The sequence below is a fragment of the Pimephales promelas genome, chromosome 16 (assembly GCF_988280905.1).
Source record: "Pimephales promelas chromosome 16, fPimPro1.hap1.1, whole genome shotgun sequence".
Taxonomy (NCBI): domain Eukaryota; kingdom Metazoa; phylum Chordata; class Actinopteri; order Cypriniformes; family Leuciscidae; genus Pimephales; species Pimephales promelas.
In genome coordinates, this window is record NC_142784.1 from 34,232,290 (window position 1) to 34,252,373 (window position 20,084).

The 20,084-nt window shown below is 38.9% G+C and overlaps 2 protein-coding genes and 1 long non-coding RNA gene across 5 annotated transcripts; 2 read left to right on the forward strand and 1 right to left on the reverse strand.

Moving 5' to 3' along the window:
- Positions 1–156: 156 nt before the first annotated feature.
- On the reverse strand, positions 157–5,549 carry socs9 (suppressor of cytokine signaling 9). 3 transcript variants are annotated; one of them, XM_039684946.2, is made up of 3 exons: positions 5,495–5,549; positions 5,364–5,412; positions 157–4,940 (listed from the first exon to the last, which is right to left on the reverse strand). In XM_039684946.2, exon 3 carries the CDS (start codon positions 4,767–4,769, stop codon positions 3,294–3,296), a length of 1,476 nt encoding a protein of 491 aa, XP_039540880.1. In that variant the 5' UTR covers positions 4,770–4,940; positions 5,364–5,412; positions 5,495–5,549; the 3' UTR covers positions 157–3,293. The 3 variants fall into 3 exon arrangements, with proteins under 3 accessions (XP_039540880.1, XP_039540881.1, XP_088977694.1); XM_039684947.2 differs by lacking the exon at positions 5,364–5,412 and having other exon boundaries at positions 5,495–5,548; XM_089121568.1 differs by having other exon boundaries at positions 5,364–5,543.
- Positions 5,550–6,038: 489 nt separating this feature from the next.
- On the forward strand, positions 6,039–8,484 carry LOC120488290 (uncharacterized). The gene is made up of 4 exons (XR_005624581.2): positions 6,039–6,197; positions 7,544–7,690; positions 7,764–7,808; positions 8,030–8,484. It is a non-coding gene; the product is annotated as an uncharacterized LOC120488290 (long non-coding RNA).
- Positions 8,485–11,463: 2,979 nt separating this feature from the next.
- Positions 11,464–20,054, forward strand: paf1 (PAF1 homolog, Paf1/RNA polymerase II complex component). The gene is made up of 14 exons (XM_039684945.2): positions 11,464–11,660; positions 11,916–11,945; positions 12,257–12,349; positions 12,431–12,552; positions 12,638–12,704; positions 12,783–12,884; positions 13,008–13,113; positions 13,195–13,263; positions 14,466–14,569; positions 14,668–14,784; positions 15,713–15,841; positions 15,927–16,032; positions 16,226–16,313; positions 19,378–20,054. Exons 1-14 carry the CDS (start codon positions 11,614–11,616, stop codon positions 19,698–19,700), a joined length of 1,503 nt encoding a protein of 500 aa, XP_039540879.1. The 5' UTR covers positions 11,464–11,613; the 3' UTR covers positions 19,701–20,054.
- The last annotated feature ends 30 nt before the right edge of the window (positions 20,055–20,084 follow it).

Here is a 20,084-nt window from a genome sequence, read left to right on the forward strand (position 1 = left end):
TTTTGAACAATATCCGTTCTTGTCTTTTAGGACAACTTTGATGAACTGTCTTTGTTGACTACTGTATATATTTAGGCCAGATGAGACACACACACAGGTACATGAATATAAATATTATTTCAGGTAAACAGAATAGGCAAAAATTACACTAGAGAGTCATAAAAGATACAACAGTTTATTAATATGTGCTTTTGTAACACCGTACACACCCATAAATTTATTCACACATGGCTTTAATACATCAGAAATAATTTGAAAAATGTTAAGCATATTAGGCAAGCCTTAAATAGAAAATAAATATCAATGTAAAAAAAAAGAAAGAGAGAGGCAAGCTGCTGTTTTAAGAACAAAAGTTTGTAACATTCATGACGGTCCTCTGGAAATCACGGTAAAATGTCGACAAAGCAAAACGCACTGACTGTATTCACATCAATCCAGACTTGACCAGCAAGACACATCTACACGTAAAAAAGATTCCCAACAGAAACGGCTCGTTAACATCATAAATTAAATGGTTGTTTAATGTTATTCCATCACTTTCTTGTGAGATCTCAATAACACTGCAGCAGACGGATGCAGAAAGATGCTGTTTATTGTATTCAGATCAAAACTCAATGCTCAAGAGTTTTTTAAATGGACACACAATGGGGGTTTTCAATAGTTAAGAATGTTTGAGGTTATAAAACATGGTAGACAACGGCTTCTATAATTAGTTCTAATATGGGGTGATTTACATTCATATGTATTGACTGCATTAGAGAGGAATTACAATGTGATACAGTGAATGAACATTAAAAACAAGAAGTAATGGAGTGGAATGAATGAATGACGTCCACATGGAAAGAGTGAGCTGTTCTCCTCCATGAAGAACCTGTCATCCAAGAGAAGCAGAACTGTGGATTTGGTCTATTCTACTGGTCTACAAGCTCAAGAATTGGTACAGATATCTGTTCTTGGATAATACATCACAGGCCAAATGCATATCTGTCTATGATAAGTGTGCTGTGAGTAAATGAGTCAAACATGCATCCAGGCGAGAGTACATTGGCAACCGAGCTCAAGAGACAGATGACACTGAGATGGTGTGTTACCTGTATTATTCTCCATTCAATCTGGTGTAGAACTGCATTAGAAGCCAATCCAGATGAACATTAGCACCAGTTTTCCAGTGTAACTTTAGCATGCAGTGGCTTGAACTACCTGTGAGCTGCGAGACTTCGGGTTCCTCTGGCCCGCTTGAGTTTGCCAGGAATGAGTGACTCTACAAAAGTTCTGATGTTTTACCAAGACAAGAAACAGTTCAATATGCCTCTGTAAATGTTTTTCAAATACCACACACTACAGTAGAGGTTCACTCACCACAGAAAAACAAACCTTGTGCATTAAAGAACGATAACTATAGCGATAATAATTACTATAACTATAAAGTTTGGATAATCGCTCCAAATCTAAGATCATTTTCCACACCACATAGGAACGATTTCACAGGAATCACTTATAGAGCGATTTTCTTCCAGATGATAAATGAATAAAAACATCGACAGCCAATCAGAAACCATTTGAATTTAAAGCATATCCTTATATCGTTAGTGTAAACTTTATAGTCATTGTCCTTAGTCATCATCGTTATAGTTATCATTCTTGGTGTGAATGTGTCTTAACTCCCAAAAGGGACACTTGTCTCGATAAAAAAATAACGAACGCTTGCAGATTCAGTGCAGTGTTACTCAGTTAATCGCTCCAGTGTTGATGCGGTGAACCCTGTGACGCCAACATCATGACAATGAGCTAACAGCATTTCAAACCTCAAAAAATTAGTAGCATCAGAAAGGCACTCACGTCTTCACACCAGTCCTCTAGACTTGAGAGTAGCGCTGCACGATTAATCGCAATGAAACCGCGCGCGATTTCGTAAAGGCTGTGATTACGTTGTGCGCAGTTTGTCAGTGAAGCGACTGATCGAGGGCATCTCACACACACCGCATGCCCCATAACTAGGGTTGGGTATCGTTTGAATTTGAACAATTCTGATTCCGATTCTTTGTTTCGATTCCGGTTCCTAACGATTCTCGATTCCGATTCTTCTAAGAGGCAGGGTCAAAAAAGTTTAGCTAACCTTGCTAACCAACGGCCTTTCTGAAGGAAATAATCCTTTCTGAAGGAAATACTCCTTCTGTAAAAATACTCCTTTTGTCACAAATTTTGCATTTTGCAGAGATTTCGTTATTTTTAGAAAAGTGAAGCCACACTTTGGATCGCCGACGTAAGCTACTCATGTTCGACTCGCGTGGTTATGCCAACACTTCCGGTAGACGCTTCTTCGTTGGTGTTGTTCAGCGGTTTCTTTTTCTGCTCGGTGGACTGTGAATATCGAAACTAGGAATCGAAATTTTAACTTTTGAACGATTCCGGGAAAAACGAAAAGTTAGTCCCGGTTCCAATCGATACTCGATTCTCGATACCCAACCCTACCCATAACACACATCCCTATCGCTGTTGCTGAATAATCAGAAGAGTGAAACTCTTGGATTGATTAAACATGAGTAATAAACACACGACGGCCTTATTCCGTGTAAAAGCACATCATCTCGCAGAAGGATGAGCTCAACGCTCCTTATAAAGTGAGTTTGAAGTAAAAGCACGTTATTAAATGTCTTTAGTTGGACAGGAGCTTCACAAATGCTTCTCATGTGTGTTTGCCGCGTACGTGTTGCTTTTTCAAATGCACGTTATAAGCGACTCAAACTCAGACGGAGCCGCGTTTACAGAGCCGCGCTTCACTGACAAGCTGCACACAACAAACAATCACAGCCTTTGCGATTTTATAAGCCAAAACGGTTTAAATCAAGCATCATTTCTGGCATGTCACGTTAGTCAAGCTCGCATCAGTGACTCTCAGCTGATCCACGTCTACGCGAATTACCCTCCCCAGCTCCTCCTCTCGCCAGTCAGGATTCCCCTTGAATTGTCAATTATGTTATACATTAAAAATCTTTATTAATTAATAAAATAATCTGCAATTCATTCATGTTGGTTCTGTTCCGTTTACCCTTCGCTGCTCTTATCCATGCTAGGCTACATGGACGTTCTTGCCTAGAACAGAACCATACCGCCAATCCAAACTATATGCTAATTGTCAATCGTATTTGACGAAAGTGGTCTTGACAAGAGTGCGTTTTCATGTAAATTGCCATTAATTGTGCAGCGCTAGTTGAGAGTGCAGCGATAAGAACCGGTGTAGTGGCACTTCTGGTCTTGTTTCCCGCCTCCGTAACCTGAGACAGTTCGCTACGTCACTCCCACCACGTGTCCAGTCTGCGAATGCGTACGCGCTGCTTGTAATGGTACTCCTTCAGGTGCTCCTTGAGCGCGTTGGGAAGCGGCAGTGCATTGATGCCGTCGTACGTGGTGCAGCTGCTAATGGCGGCGCGGCAGATGTGCTGCAGGCTAAAGGGCTGTGTCCGGTTGATGGGGTTCGAGAGCAGCGGCTCGAAGAACATGCAGGAGTTGGGATCCTTGTAGTGCTCGAGGAGGCCGGTGACTGTGGTCGCGTGGAAGACGCTAGGGTCGTGCACGTCGAAGCTAAAGTTGTGGTTCCATTGCTCGATTCGCGCGTGTAGCGAGCGGCCGTAGCGTCGGAAGCTAACGGAGAAGAGATAGTCTTCCTGTGCAGAGTCGCGTAGCAGGAACGTGCCTTCGGGTTTGGCTTCCAGAAGATTCTCAGCTTGGTATCGATCCATGACGCCCCAGTAGCAGGGAAGGTTTGTGATCTGAAGCAAATCCGGGACTAAGCAGTGGATGTAGTCGATTTGAGTGTGAATCCGATGTTGTATATCCTGCGAGTTGGGAGAGTCCGGTTGGACTTGGGATGATGGTGACGCCGCGGCGCCCAAGTCGAAATCAGACGCCGCAGTTGACGCAGCGACCTCATCCAATGTGTCCAAACAACTTTGCAGGAGAAGCTGGTGGAGTGTGGCGCGCTCGTCTCCGGCTAGCTCGTTCATCCCGTGAGCTAGCTTAGGTCCGAGTTTGTATAGAGGATTGATCTGTGCTGTTACCTCGAACGTGTGGATTTGTGCGTTTGGAGGCGGTTCTACTCCCTGTTCGATGCTAATCCGTCGTCGCTCCCGTAAGCGATCATCCTCGTCCTCGACCGGCGTCACCAACGCAACAGGAGCGACGGACTCCAAAACAGGCGCCTGGGAAATAGGAGCCGTGTGCTGTTTAATAAGGTACCACTTTTGAGCCAAATCGGATCCGGCGGGAAAGGGGCAGCTGTCCAGCATGAGCTCGCTAATGTGGATCTTGCGGCGCGAGGAAGGCGAGTGCGATAGGACTTGAGTGTGGGTTTTGATGGGAAAACACTGGCCAACCGCGTCTTGGATCTTCTGTCGGAGAGTCCGACTGCTTCCTGACGACTTGCTGTCCGAGTCGCTGCTGAGATCAGGCGAACCGAGCGATAGCTTAGCGGAAACCTTTTCAGGTAACAAGGATCCGGACGATCCCAGAACTTGCCGTCTTCTGTGCTCCCGCACCGGAGAGGACGAGCCGCCCTCGCTAGACTCGTTCAGGAGATCGCCGTACTCGAAGCCGTCGCTAACGGGCCGCTCAGAGGTCAGGTCGTGCGACGGGTGGCTTTTCTTCTTCCCTCTCCCGGGTTTTCTCCTCCCGCCGTCTCTTCTTTCCTCAGAGCGGCTCTGACGCACTTTCGGACGGGCTCCGCGCTCTCGCTCTTTCCCACGATCCCCTGCTTCCTCAGGCAGAGACATGATGTCTTTCTGTTTTTAGTCTTTCAGTGACTAGTCAGAGGCTAACGGACGTCAAATGGGAGTCATGTTAACATTTGCTGATCGTCCTTTTTTTTAATTCAGCAATCGGTTGATTTTAAGTACATCCAGAAACGAGTGACACAACGATCACATCCAGACCATATTTTGAATCTGTGGAGAAAACAGAAAAGAAAAAAGGGTGAGGTAAATTATTTTTCCCTCTAACCCCACTCTCTCTCTCTCTCTCTCTCTAACACTCACTCTCTCTTCTCTCTCTCACACGCACACTAAAATCTACAAATCAGACACTAATTATACTATTTAAGTAAAATGATAGATAAATAAACAAATAAATAAATAAAGCATCAAAAAACTTCATCTAGCTAGTAAAAGCTAATGACACTTGCGGTAAACAATATGAAAGACACAGCCTCACAGTAAACTACTAAGTTACTGAATAATACCATATTCTTGTAATGTTTATATGCTACTCACGGTACATGAAAATAATACTAAATTATTACTTTGGTTACAAATCCAAAATGTAAACTGTTTTTGAAGATAAGATGATAAATATAAGTCAGAAACACGTACCTGTATTTTGACAATAGGCGTCGTGAACGCGCACCGCGTCACTTCTGAACTGTAAATAACGCTTTAATACATTATCCGTGATGGATAAAATCACTTTAATAAATGAACTTTAATCAATAAAGTCGCTTTACCTCGAGCTAACTCACACAATCCCTGCGCTTCTGTGACGGTGACTTCACTTCCTGTTCACGGCGGAGAAACGTCCGGGGTAGACTTTTAGTTAAAAAAAAAATCTATTTCATTTATTTTATAGAAATTTTAATTAAAACATTCTTTTTCTATAAAAAAAAATAATACCATAATAATTTTAAATTAATATTTATCATTATAAAACAATCATGAAATCGTTTTTTAACATTTATTTCGTAGTGTTATTAGTACAATTTTAGGAAAATATTACTGTCTTAGTGACATTAATAATAATAAAAATAATTTTTGTTAAATAGTTTAGGTACTTGGGTTGTAGCATCTCTTCAGCGGATCTGGGTTAAGTCAGAGCCATGTATTGAGCCATCTCAATACATGGCTCTGGGTTAAGTTATAAACATTTGGTGTTTTGTAGTTCTTAAATTATTTAACTGCGTTGGCTTTAGGCGGGTTCATGAGGACTTTTATTCTGAAAATACAATAGAAGCACAACAAGCGAATGACCGGAAGTGGTTTTATCGTGATCAGATTAACTGCAAACTGTTCCAGCAAATGTGTTTATTTTATTAAAATATCACTTTAAAGTGATTGTCTGTGGGTATCGATCATCACTGGACACATCATCGCCTGATTTACCGACTGACTGACAGTCTGTTGATTCACTTGCAGGATTCAGTCCACAATCAGGTCAGTCGTTTAATAACTTTATGAATTGGTCAATATTTATAAAAATGATTAAGTTAGTGGTTTTATTTGTGACACTGTACGTTTGGGATCTATTGCAACACATTCCCACAACATAAGAAAGAAATCGTGCTTTTGCGAATCATTATTATGACAAAAAAATTGGAAAGTATGACATACTGTACAAAGTTATGATTTCGACCTTATGTATTAATGAACATTCATGGACTTAGTATGTCTTAAAGTTGACTTTTTCATTTAGATTTTTCTTGGGTCATTTTCTTGTTATGAAAATGTCATTATTACTATGTCATCATTCATAATTATGTCAGATTTGGTACTTTTTTTCTATTTAATAATGTCATAATTACACTTTACCATAGCATGATGATGATTAAAAGTCAAAATTATGACAGACATATAAAGTTAAAATTATGGTATGAAAAAGTCCAAAAAATGACAAAAAGTCAAAATTGTGATATGAAAAAGGAATCTTTCATATCATAATTTCAACTTGTATGTCTGTCATAATTGTGACTTTTTGTCATAAATTTAACTTTTATTTAACTTTTTCATGCCATAATTTGAATTTTTTTGTCATAAGTTTGACTTATACATTTTGGACTTTTTCACATCAGAATTTCAACTTGGTATGCATGTCATATTTTTGACTTTTTATCAATGATGCCTGTCATCATCATTTTTTTATTATCAATTATGTCTGTCATCATAGAATCTTTTGTCATAATTTTGACTTTTTTCATGATTTTGACTCGGTCATTTTGGACTTTTTCATGTAATTTCAACTTAGTCTGTCATAATTTATATATATATATATATATATATATATATATATATATATAATTTGGACTTTTTCTTTTAATTTCAACTTAGAATGGCTGTCATTATTTTTATTTTTTAATATAATTTCGACTTTTTGTCAATTTTGTACTTTTTCATTTGATTTCAAGTTAGAATGTCTGTCATTATTTTGATTTTATATATATATATAATTTTGACTTTTTGTCAATTTTGACTTTTTTCATAATGTTGACTTTTTGACCTTTTTTGGACTTGTTCATATAATTTCAACTTATTCTGTCATAATTTTGATTATTTATATATATATATATATATATATAATATATAATTTGGACTTTTTGGCATTTTTTGGACTTGTTCATATAATTTCAGCTTAGTCTGTCATAATTTAGATTTTTTTTATATATATATCATTTTGACTTTTTGTGATTTTTTGGGGGGACTTTTTTGTGTAATTTCAAAATAGTATGTCTGTCATAATTTGTTTGTAATTGTTGGCCTTTCCCTGGACTTGTCCCTGATGTTAGTGGTGACGCCGGTCTCAGGATGGTGTGTGAGCTGCTGCTGTCTTCTGTCTGGTTCCTCTTCGTGATCTTCTGGCTGGAGACCATCAGTGTGTGGCTGTTCCTGTGTCTGTACTATCAGGACAGGGTCTTCTATCACTGGGGCTCAGGGTGGGTCGAGTCAAACACACACCTCACCTCCAGAAGCACTGACACATGATGATGATGAGTGTTGTGTTTGCAGGGAGTTTGCAGATGATCCGGATCAGTTGCTCTATGTGTTGAGCAGGTCAGTTTTATTTTAATTTTAATGTGCTCTTGTCTCAGAGGGTTAGGGTTTGGTTGAGGGTGAGTAAATGTAACATATGTAACAAGGACTCTGTAAAATAAAGTGTTGCCGTTATTGGTAATAATGCCTAGTTTACTGTTATTTCTATAGTAGTAAATGCTGCAAGCACACTGTCACCTTGTTCTTGGCAAAGTCAGTTTGACGTGTTTCTCCTGTTGCAGGATCGATCTGTCGGCGCATATGCAGACGTGAGGAAGTGATGTCGCGGCGTGGGAGTGCCGTGCTCACAGGACGGGAAGGGTCAGAGGTCATCGGTGATGTCACGTCTCAGAGGATCCTGATGGGGAGAGAGAGAGAGAGAGGTTCAGCAATAACAGAATAATACCCACTGAAAGCTCAGAGATGTGTGTGTGTGTGTGTGATCTGGGATCTTCTAAACTAGAGGGAGTTTCACTTTATAGAGCATTAACGTCTCAAGATGATTCCAATCCTCCAATTATACACTTTCTATTTTTGTACCAGTTTGTCCTTTTGATTGTGTTGCCTGATAATAAAAAATATGGGAATATGGTTTACACACTCCGTTTTAGTTTTAGTTTTTCACAGAATTTATTACACTTGTTTGTTGTTTATGTGTGTTCATGTGTAATGAATTAAAAACAAACATCTCATCATGTGCAAGAACTGAGGAATGCATTTAATTACACATTGATTATGTTTGTCAAGTCATTTAATAAATTATTTCTTTTCCTATTATTATGTTCCTCTCTCTCATTTTTTTTTTCGCTTATTTATATTTTTTGTTATTATTTTATTATTATTTAACCATTTGAATGTACAAATAATACTAATGTTTTATGTTTAAATTATTAACATGATAATAATATGTATATAATTATAATAATGTATTTGAATATAAAATAATAATAAATATTAAAGAGTACATAAAAGTGCATTATTATAATTTAATGTAACCATTTGAGTATAAAAATATATTGTTAAATAATAATAATCATTATAATAATGTGTTATTTTACTATTTGAATATATCATAATAATTATGATAACAAATGATTAAATAAAATTAAAAAACACTAAATAAAAATGAATTATGCTATACATTTTTTCTTATGTTCCTATTATCATTATTTAACCATTTGAAAATAAACCAATACTAACATTTCATATTTTAATTGTTAAATAATAATAATCATTTATTATTTAACAATTTGAATAGATAATAATTTATTTTTTATATAAAATGCTAATTATTAAAAATATATATTATATAAGAATACTCTACAATTTGTTTGCAGGTTTGGGCCTCCATGTTGCCAGCAGTCAGCTTGTTCACATGAATTTACACCTGTATGAATTTACACAATTAAAACAAAACACCTCTGTTGATATAACTATACGTTATTAATAAATAGTTAAATATGAATCATTACATACGTAATGCATGAATATGCTATGGAGAGAGGGACTAATGATTAAATTGTATAATATGGGAATTAGAGGAAATTTTCTTAACTGGATAAAGGATTTTCTGAAAGGAAGAACAATACAGGTTAAAGTAGGAGCAGACCTATCAAGTGAACATGTTATTGAAAACGGAACTCCTCAGGGGAGTGTTGTAAGTCCCACATTATTTTCAGTAATGATTAATGATATATATGACAATATACCATTAGGTATGGGAAGATCACTTTTTGCGGATGATGGGGCAATTTGGAAAAAAGGAAGAAATATAGAATATGTAGTTAAAAAAATTCAAGAAGGGATTCAGCAGGTTGAGGAGTGGGGAATAAAGTGGGGTGTCAAATTCTCTATAGAGAAGACTAAAGTAATGTTTTTTACAGGGAAGAAAATCAAGGAAAATACTAGTATAAAACTATATGGAAGTAACCTAGAGAGAGTTAAAGTATTCCGTTTTTTAGGAGTATACTTCGACACAAGGTTAACATGGGTAGAACATGTCAGAAATGTAGAAGATAAATGTAAAAAAGTAATCAATTTAATGAGATGTTTAACAGGACTAGAATGGGGAGCAGATTATAAATCACTGAAATATATATATGTAAGTTTAATGAGATCAAGGATGGATTATGGAAGTGTGGCATATGGATCAGCAGCCAAATCTATACTTAGGAGGCTTGATGTAATACAGGCTAAAGCATTAAGATTATGTCTAGGGGCAGTTAAAACATCACCAGTATGTGCTCTACAGGTGGAAGCGGGAGAAATGCCATTGAACATCCGACGTAAACAATTACTTGTAAATTATTGGGTAAATCTAAAAGGGCATGGAGATAACCATCCAGCTAAAATAATAGTACAAGATAACTGGGAAAGAGAGAGAGCACAAAAGTTCAGTTTTGGGTGGATTGGAGATGAGGCGGCTAGAGAATTGGGAGTGTATGAAAAGGAATTCTGCCCAACTGTAATATGGCCTGATACACCGATATGGAAGCTAGAAACCATGGAAGTTGATTTTAAACTACTTCAAGTTAAAATAGTAAGTAATAGGTACAGATCTGGTAGCGGAATTTTATAGACATATAGATATTAAATATAAAGAGTATATTCAGATTTATACAGACGGATCAAAGGACCCAGAAACAGGAAAGACTGGATCTGCAGTTTACATTTTTAATCAAAGAGTTTTTAATTCAACTGAGTGTGTATGCAGTTGAATTATAGGCTATGCTATTAAGATGGCGCTAGAATGGATTGAGGAAAACAAAATTAAAAAAGCTTTAACTGGAAGTGATTCAGTGTCAGCCTTATACAGTCTCATGGTTGGAATATCTAATAGTCATCAGGATTTACTGTATTCAATACTGATAATATACACAAGAATAAGGGAAAAAGGATGTGAGATTCAATTGATTTGGATTCCTGCTCATATTGGCATTGCGGGTAATGAGAGAGTGGATAAGTTAGCCAAACAAGCTGTGAAAAGAGAGAATATTGAAGAAAATATTAAGTTATCAAAATCTGAAGGAAAGAGTATAATATGGAAGGAAGCCATTGGAGAATGGCAACATCAGTGGGATATGGAAATTAAAGGGAGACATTTATATGCTATACAAAGTAAAGTTGGGGCGGTGAAGAATAAGGGAGGGAATAGAAAAGAAGAAATAGTTATGACCAGATTAAGGATAGGTCACAGTAATTTGAATGGAACACTACACATTATAGGGAAGCACCCAACTGGATTTTGTGGTTGTGGTCAGGTTACTGAAACAATAGAGCATGTGTTTTTGAGGTGCAGACAATATGAAGAGCAGAGGAAAAGTATGATGGAAGAGTTAGGAATAGTTGGAACAATAGGGATAGGAATGAAGGAAATACTGGAAAATGGGGAGAATGAACAAAGAAGAAGAAGTATTTTTTTATATTTATCAAGAATAGGTATGATGAAAAGAATGTGATGTAACTGGACATGATAGGAAAAAAATCCGGAAGATGGCGGTAGTGCAACATTTATGGATGCAAACTGCCGATAAACTCCAAAGAAGAAGAAGAAGAAGAAGAAGTAATGCATGAATATGTTCTGTATTGGGTTTGAGGGTAATTAGCAGGTAATTAGCCAGTGAAGCGGTGAGTTTGATTCAGGCGCTGATCGGGGCAGCTCCTCCTCGCGCACGGGGTCCTGCAGGAACTCTGCGGGGCGGAAGTCAGGCACTCATTCGCACGCAGGGGCGCGCGTTGCTGTTGTTGTGTCGATAAGCTGATTTGAACTCTATCATCGCTGTATATTAATTGTTTGTGTGGAGAAAACGCGTTTATTTCCTCCTCTATGGCTCCTACTATACAGACGCAGGCGCAGCGCGAGGACGGACACCGGTGAGAGACATCTAAGATTACTAACCGGTTAAACGCACAAATATGCTAACATTAACTATATATATATATATATATATATATATATATATATATATATATATATATATATATATATATGCGAGTACTAAATAGATAGAGAACGATAGGAAACATAGATGTAACGTTAGGTTACATAGTAACGTTAAATACATAGACGTTAGAAATCGCTCTTCTGGTCATGTCTGATTTCTATCTCTTTCTGTGTGTTTTCTGCAGAAGTTCAGCACACAGAAGCGTCCCAGAGAGGTGATGATGAACTACAGTGCACTTCTGATGTATAAAGTTACTGGTAGTTTGACAGAGAAACTGTGACTCTACATCCTAATTCTCACCTTATCCACCCTTAATAGTATTCCAGATCTTGAACACTCTTTAGGGTGGATCATATGCTAGTTAGGATGCAGTGACACTATTGGACAGAACAAAATTGACTTCTGTAGTGAATTGAACTGGTTTCACACACAATTATTGAACTGAGCTGAATCAACATGTCAACTTTTGGGGGCGGGGCCATCTGTCTGACTGACCAATCACAGACTGTGTCTCGTGTGCTTCAGGTCTGGCGTCGTGTGCAGAGTCAAATATGGAAACAGTCTCCCGGATATCCCGTTTGATCCGAAGTTCATCACGTATCCGTTCGACCAGCACAGGTACGGCTCCGGTCCGCTTGTGCCGTGACGGGCTTGTGGGATGTTGTGTAGTCAGTGCGTATGTGTGTGTGTGTGTTGCAGGTTTGTGCAGTATAAAGCCACATCACTAGAGAAGCAACACAAACACGAGCTGCTCACCGAACCGGATCTGGGCGTCACCATCGACCTCATCAACCCTGATACATACCGCATCGACCCCAACAGTGAGATCACACACACACACACACACTGTGTAAAACCTCTAATATGCTTTCACCTAATGCTCGTGTGTGTGTGTGTGTGTTTCAGTTTTGTTGGATCCTGCTGATGAGAAACTGCTGGAGGAGGAAATCACGGCTCCGTCGAGCTCAAAGAGGTACGAGAGTCATGTGATGCCCCTGTGAGTGACCTTTGACCCCAGCACTGAGGCTGACAGACGTGTGTGTGTGTGCAGGTCGCAGCAGCATGCGAAGGTGGTGCCGTGGATGAGAAAGACGGAGTACATCTCCACCGAGTTCAACAGATACGGCGTCTCCAACGAGAAGGTGGAAGTCAAGTGAGTGACACACACACACACTTCATCTCTCAGTGTCCAGAAGAGAGTAGCGTCTCGGTCCGGCTTTAGTGAGGTCAGTGATGTGGTGTGTGAAGTGTTCCTGAGCGAGTGTGTGTTGTGCAGGATCGGTGTGTCCGTGAAGCAGCAGTTCACAGAGGAGGAGATCTACAAGGACAGAGACAGTCAGATCGCCGCCATTGAGAAGACCTTTGAAGACGCACAGAAATCCGTGAGCACACACACACACACACACACCTGACGACAGCATCAGATCGGTGTCTAAATCTATCCTTCTGTTTGAATCTTTCAGATCGCTCAGCATTACAGCAAACCCAGAGTCACGCCTGTGGAGGTGCTGCCCGTCTTCCCAGACTTCAAGGTCACACACACACACACACTCATACTCACTCACAATCTCACAAACACATTCTTTCTCTCTTATTATTTTTCACGCACAGTTGCACACACACATTCTCTCTCACAAACACACACAATCAAAAACTCTAAAAAACAACAGTACCGTTGTTCAGATCAATTATTCAGTTCCTCAACTGTATAAAGTAGGGCTGGGTAATAAATATCGATTTCTTGATATTAATCGATTAACCGATACCGAGTCGATTAGTCATCCTGTTTCATTTGAATGAATGGGACGTTATATCGCGGCTGCGCGCATCCAAAACATCGCAATAATCTTTGTCCTTTGTTACTATTGATATGAAACAAAGTCTCAATTTTCAAATTACGTCCATTTTCTTTAAAAATTCAAAAACATAAATAAAGGTTTTGGCGCTGTGGCGTGAGATCGCTCTGGAGAAGCAGCAGCGCTGATCTCTCGTCCGGCTTAATAATACCAGTTAAACATGAATGAGCATCTGAAAGTGTGTTAAAGATAGAGTACAACTTATCCAAATCCGTATCATGTCACATTGATTCGCTCAATCAGCGTTTCAACTGTGGAAAGACGTCAGTTAAACAGCTTGATGTCGTGTATCGTCATATTTACCTCAGAAAACCCACATAAACTCGTTAGTCAGCTAGAAAAAATAACTCCAGAGGAGCATTTTGCTAAATATACACACCATATTACATATGCATTATAATTTTAATGTTCTTCAATATTTAATGCATATTTGAATAAATCTGGCAAGTTTTTATGACAGCCACCATTTAAATGTTTATATTTCATATAATCTTCTTATTATAAAAATAAATAAAAGTGTAATTTAAGTGTTTGTATAGCTACAAAACAGTTCATTATTACCTTCATATTAGGCTAATGAAGCCCAACTAGACTCCCATAGTTTACAGCATTAGTTCAGAGATTTGATTCCCTTGAGAAAAATTGCCATTTATTTTAACTGATATCCAAAATAATCGATATTGAATCGGAATCGAATTGTGAAATTTGTCTCAATACCCAGCCCTAGTATAAAGTTATGAACCGAACTGCAGCTTCAGCGTTTGATAACATCCTAACTGGTGGTTTATTAGAGTGTGTGTCGCTGCTGATTAATCTGAGAGTGTGAGTCTGGGTCCCTGTAATGTCCCGTGCTGATGTCCGTCTGTCTCCACACACAGATGTGGATCAATCCCTGCGCTCAAGTCATCTTTGACTCCGATCCGGCTCCGAAAGACGTGTCTGCCCCGGCGGGAGTGGACATGATGTCACAGGCCATGATTAGGTGTGTGTGAACCCTCAGAACACGCATCATCTGTGTGAAGCATGAGCAGGACAGCACAGAGACGGTGTCATTGTGTGTGTGTGTGTGTGTGTGTTCAGGGGTATGATGGACGAGGAGGGCAATCAGTTCGTGGCGTACTTCCTTCCCAACGAGGACACGATGCGCAAACGCAAGAGAGACGTGGAAGAGGATCTGGATTACATGCCTGATGAAGTGTAAGACACACACACACATCAGACTCATTCATGAAACAAGTGAAGTCTTTATGAGTGAGTCATTGAGTCATTCGTTCAAACACACCAATTCATCCAGTCATGAAACAAGTCTTTATGAGTGATTCATTGAATGATTCATTCAAGTGATTTGTTCAAACACACTGATTCATCCAGTCATGAAACAAGTGAAGTCTTTATGAGTGAGTCATTGAATCATTCATTCAAGAGATTCGTTAAAACACACTGATTCATCCAGTCATGAAATAGTAAAGTCTTTATGAGTGAGTCATTGAATCATTCTATCAAGAGATTCGTTCAAACACACTGATTCGTCCAGTCATGAAACAAGTGACATCTTTATGAATGAGTCATTGAATCATTTATTCAAGAGATTTGTTCAAACACACTGATTCATCCAGTCATGAAACAAGTGAAGTCTTTATGAGTGAGTCATTGAATCATTCATTCAAGAGATTTGTTCAAACACACTGATTCATCCAGTCATGAAATAGTGAAGTCTTTATGAGTGAGTCATTGAATCATTCGTTCAAACACACGGATTCATCCAGTCATGACACGAGTGAAGTCTTTATGAGTGAGTAATTGAATCATTCATTCAAGAGATTCGTTAAAACACACTGATTCATCCAGTCATGAAATAGTGAAGTCTTTAAGAGTGAGTCATTGAATCATTCGTTCAAACACACGGATTCATCCAGTCATGAAACAAATGAAGTCTTTATGAGTGAGTCATTGAATCATTCATTCGTAAGTATTTGGTTCATTTGTATGACATCTCATTGCATCCTGTATCGTGCAGCTCTAGAAGTTTGATTTATGAGTGAATTTAGAGGAAAGGTAGATTTTACACAGTAATAAACTCACCTGTTTGTAATGTGTGTGTGTGTGTGTGTGTGTGTGTGTGTAGGTACGATTATAAAATTGCTCGCGAGTACAACTGGAACGTGAAGAACAAGGCCAGTAAAGGATACGAGGAGAACTACTTCTTCATCTTCAGAGACTCGGACGGCGTTTATTACAACGAGCTGGAGACCAGGTACCTGTCAATCACACAGACAGGCTCCGCCCACACACTCATCTCTCTGTGTGTGTTAATGACACCGCCTGTGTGTGTGTTTCAGGGTGCGTCTGAGCAAGAGGCGAGCGAAGGTTGGCGCTCAGTCGTCCACGAACGCTGTGCTGGTGTGTAAACACAGAGACATGAACGAGAAAGAGCTGGAGGCTCAGGTGAGTCCTCGTCACACACACACTTTACTTTGCTCGATGCTTAGAAAACGGTTTATTTGGACAGACAGGTTAAAAATTTAAATTATAATTAATTTAATTTAGTAATTGAATGAGTTTCACCTGTAAACGGAGGATTCTGAGGTCATATGAACACGGTCACTGATGTGTGTGTGTGTGTGTGTGTGTGTGTCAGGATGCTCGCAAGGCTCAGCTGGAGAATCACGAGCCGGAGGATGAGGATGGAGAGGAGCTGGACTTGGAGAAAGACATGCAGGACTCTGGTAACACACACATCATCATTATATCAGCTGTGTGTGTGTGTGTGTGTGTGTGTAGATTCAGTCAGAACTATAACCATAAAATGATCACAAAACTTATAATAGTTTTCATTACAGTTCATCTTACAATTATTAAAGTTATTATTATAAAGTTATTGTTGTAGTTATTGTTTAATCGTTATAATTATCGTTATTCTTATTGTTAGTGTAGTTCTCAATCAGTTATTGGTTATTTATCATTATAGTTTTGTTATAATCATTGTTATAACTGCAGTCATATTTAGTGTTATAGTTACAGATTTAGCTATATTATTGTCTTAGTTAGTGTTATATTGTTATAGTTATCAACATATATGTTATCAATATGATTGTAGTTATCATCATAGTTATTGTTCGTTACATTTTTATTTATCAATATAGTTAAATCATAGTTATCGTTATACAGTCCCTCCAGAAAGACGCGATTATGCGATCGCTGAATTCAATGCAAAATCAGCCAAAGGCCGCATTTTTTCAAATACGCCGCACTTTCGCCGCATAAATTGCCGATTTCCGTGCAAAATATGCGGGGTTTGCATAATTTCATAATCCTTGCATTTTCCAGGGATGTGATTTTTCCGGATTAATCCGGAATTCCGGATTTTCCGACCTGAAAATGTGACCTACGTGAATCATGCAGATCTGTAAAAAAAAAAAAAAAAAACGGGTGTCGGCAGCCGGAATGAAAAGGAGAGAATATAATGACATAACCCATAACTGGCTGACGTGCGTACAGAAGGTTCCTTCCAAAGTATCAACAAGGATAAATTTGCGTTCAGCCAGAGAATGTCTAATTGGTTCAGCTTGTTCACCTGCTCAATTTCGTATCTCTAGTCGCTCTCGCGCTGGTAATGTATCGTTGTCAGTTGACAACATCACAGTTAGGTCACCAGGGCTAGGCGATATATCGATATATTTCAAATTTGCGCTATGATCCATTGCTCCAAGCAAGCTGCTGACTGCTTTTGTAGAAATATGTAGCAGCTATATCGTGCATTCTGTCAGTTGCAGTCCTGACACCTCCGTCTCAACAGCATTAGTGTACAACGCGACAAATACTCGCAATATTAACGCAGAGGAACGGCTACATCAGTTCAGCGAGTTCACAAAAGTTAATTTGCATGTGCTTTAATTAAAGCCTTGCCGGTTAAACATGTCATTCACTGCTGATGCGCTGTTCTGAGCGTGAACACCCGACGTGCACATGCACTAAAAGCTTGTCTAACAGCGCCTGGTTGCTGGACTAAGTTATCTTTCGAGTATTATTTCGCTAATACTCTCAAATACACACAAGGTTTACATAAGAACATTTGGTTATGTCTAAACTCAAAGCAAACCGAGAAAATTGAGAGAAATCTGCTTGTCAAATGCTCCGTGTATATTAGACGTGTCGCGTACAGGTCTTAAAGTGACAGTAGCCCTAATAATAAAAATGCAGCCGCTTGTTCTTAAAGGGATAGTTGACCCCAAAATAAAAATTCTGTCATTATTTATTCACTGTAATGTTGTTCCAAACCTGTATTCATTTATTTCTTGTGCTGAACAAAAAAGAAGATATTTTGAAGAATGTGGGTAACCAGACAGTTGTTGGTCCCCATTGACTTCCATAGGGAAAAATTTACTATGGAAATCACTGGGGTACATCAACTGTTTGGTTACCCACATTCTTCCAAATAATTTAAACAGAAGAAAGAAACTTATTCAGGTTTAAAACAACTTGAGAGAGTAAATTATGACAATTACAATTTTTGGGAGAACTATCTATTTAATGTTAATTAAACAACAAAACACAAAGGAAATCACTCGCTGCTCTTGACTGAGAACTTTAATAGTAGCTTTAATAAGAATCAATGTATAATTTATATAGTGAAGACTATATTTGACTTTGATTTGAACATTTACTCTCGCTTTGCGGAAAAGATATTGGGATATATATCGATCGGGGGGGGGGCGTGTGGTGTTCGGGCTTCGTATATTTTCCTGCTTTTTTGTCCTTAGCCAATCACATGCCTGATTTTCGTTGCAAAAAAAGTCACATGTATCTTAGCAGAAAGTTGAAAAATGTTGCGTTTGCTTCACACAAGAGCCGCCATTTCCCCCTGTTTCCATGGGAACGTTATGAAGTGACGCAATTACGCGACGCCAGACAGACTCACGGAGGCGATTGACATCTCACAAATCGAACTCGTATAACTGTCTGTTGAACGTTCTACCGTCACATCGTTACTTAATAAACAACACAAGATAAAAGAAGTAGCATCAAACAGACATGGGGTGTTCGAGGCGCACATATAACACTGCAGAGAGTTCAACAGGGAGTGGGCAGCTCTTAAAGGGGCCACACCTTATTAAACTCGTTACAGTCTGAAATAAAACAAGATGAGAAATTAAATATTCCCAGCACTTTCTATGATGTAGTATGCTTGCTTATCAAAGGAAGTAATAAGAAATGACTCTTACATTAACAGGATGTTGGGGGAATCACTATTTTTCATCAAGTTCCCTCAATTTTTGCAAATTCCTGCAATTTCATCGCATAAAATTGCATAAATATCCCACATATTCCATCGCATTTTTAAAGAAAATGGGCCGCGTAATCAATCAATTTTTGCCCGCAACAATCACAAAAAAACTCCGCGTTTTTCTGGAAGGACTGAATACTATTATGGTAAATGTTATATATAAATCGCAAATTTTTTCAAAAAATTATTTGGAAATTACCACCACAAAATCAGTCATTTAGATCGCAAAAAAAAAAAAATCGTGAAATCCTGGAGGGACTGGTTATAGCTAGTCAGTTATTGTTATAAATCGTGGTATAATTTTCATTTTTGGGTGAACCATCCCTTTAATTTAGTTATTGTAGTTATCATAGTTCATTTTACTTATGGTCATAGTTATAATTTTAGTTATTGTAGTTACCATAGTGCTAAGTTTTATGGTAAGTTTTCATTTTTTTACTTTATTTCTTAAAGTTTTCCCATGACGTTGTTATCAGAATATTAAGACGATGTGATACTGTGTTCAGGCGATGAGCGTGAGAAGCCCAGCGACTCGGAGAACTCTGAGAGCGAGTCCGAGCGCGAGGATGAGGAGCGACCGGCTGAAGAAGAGGAGGAGGAGGAGGAAGAGGAGGAGGACGAGGAGGTGCGCAAGCGGCGCGAGAGGAAGAGCAGCGGCAGCGAGAGCGGAGAGGATCGAGACGCGGCCCGTGACGAGGAGGAGATCTTCGGCAGCGACGACGACAGCGAGGAAGACGAGGGTGGGCGAGCGAGGAGCAACAGCAGCAGCGTTCAGCACAGCGGCAGTGAGAGAGAGAGAGCGTCCGACTCCAGCAGCGACAGCGAATGAGGCGCTAAACTCTCTCGCGCGCCCTCGTGAAAAACATGTCTTTTCATACTCGTGAAATTATGTTTTGCTTGTTTTACTCGTCATGGAAATAATCAGTGACCTGGACGTGATTGTAAGCGTCACACACACACACACACACACACACACACACACGTGTCTCATGCCATCTGCTTCACATTCATGTGAGCAATCAACTGAATTACACAGATTTGTCCTGCTGTAGTTTTTATTATTTGACGTTTCTGTTTTATTTCTCTGGCTTTTCATTATGTGAGACTGAAGCGAGTGACGTTTTTGTAGTTTCTTCCTCTCGTTACAGTGTAAACATTGTAAATAAACAATGAATTTGTTACATTTGAGTTTCTTGATGTGGGTGATGTTGGT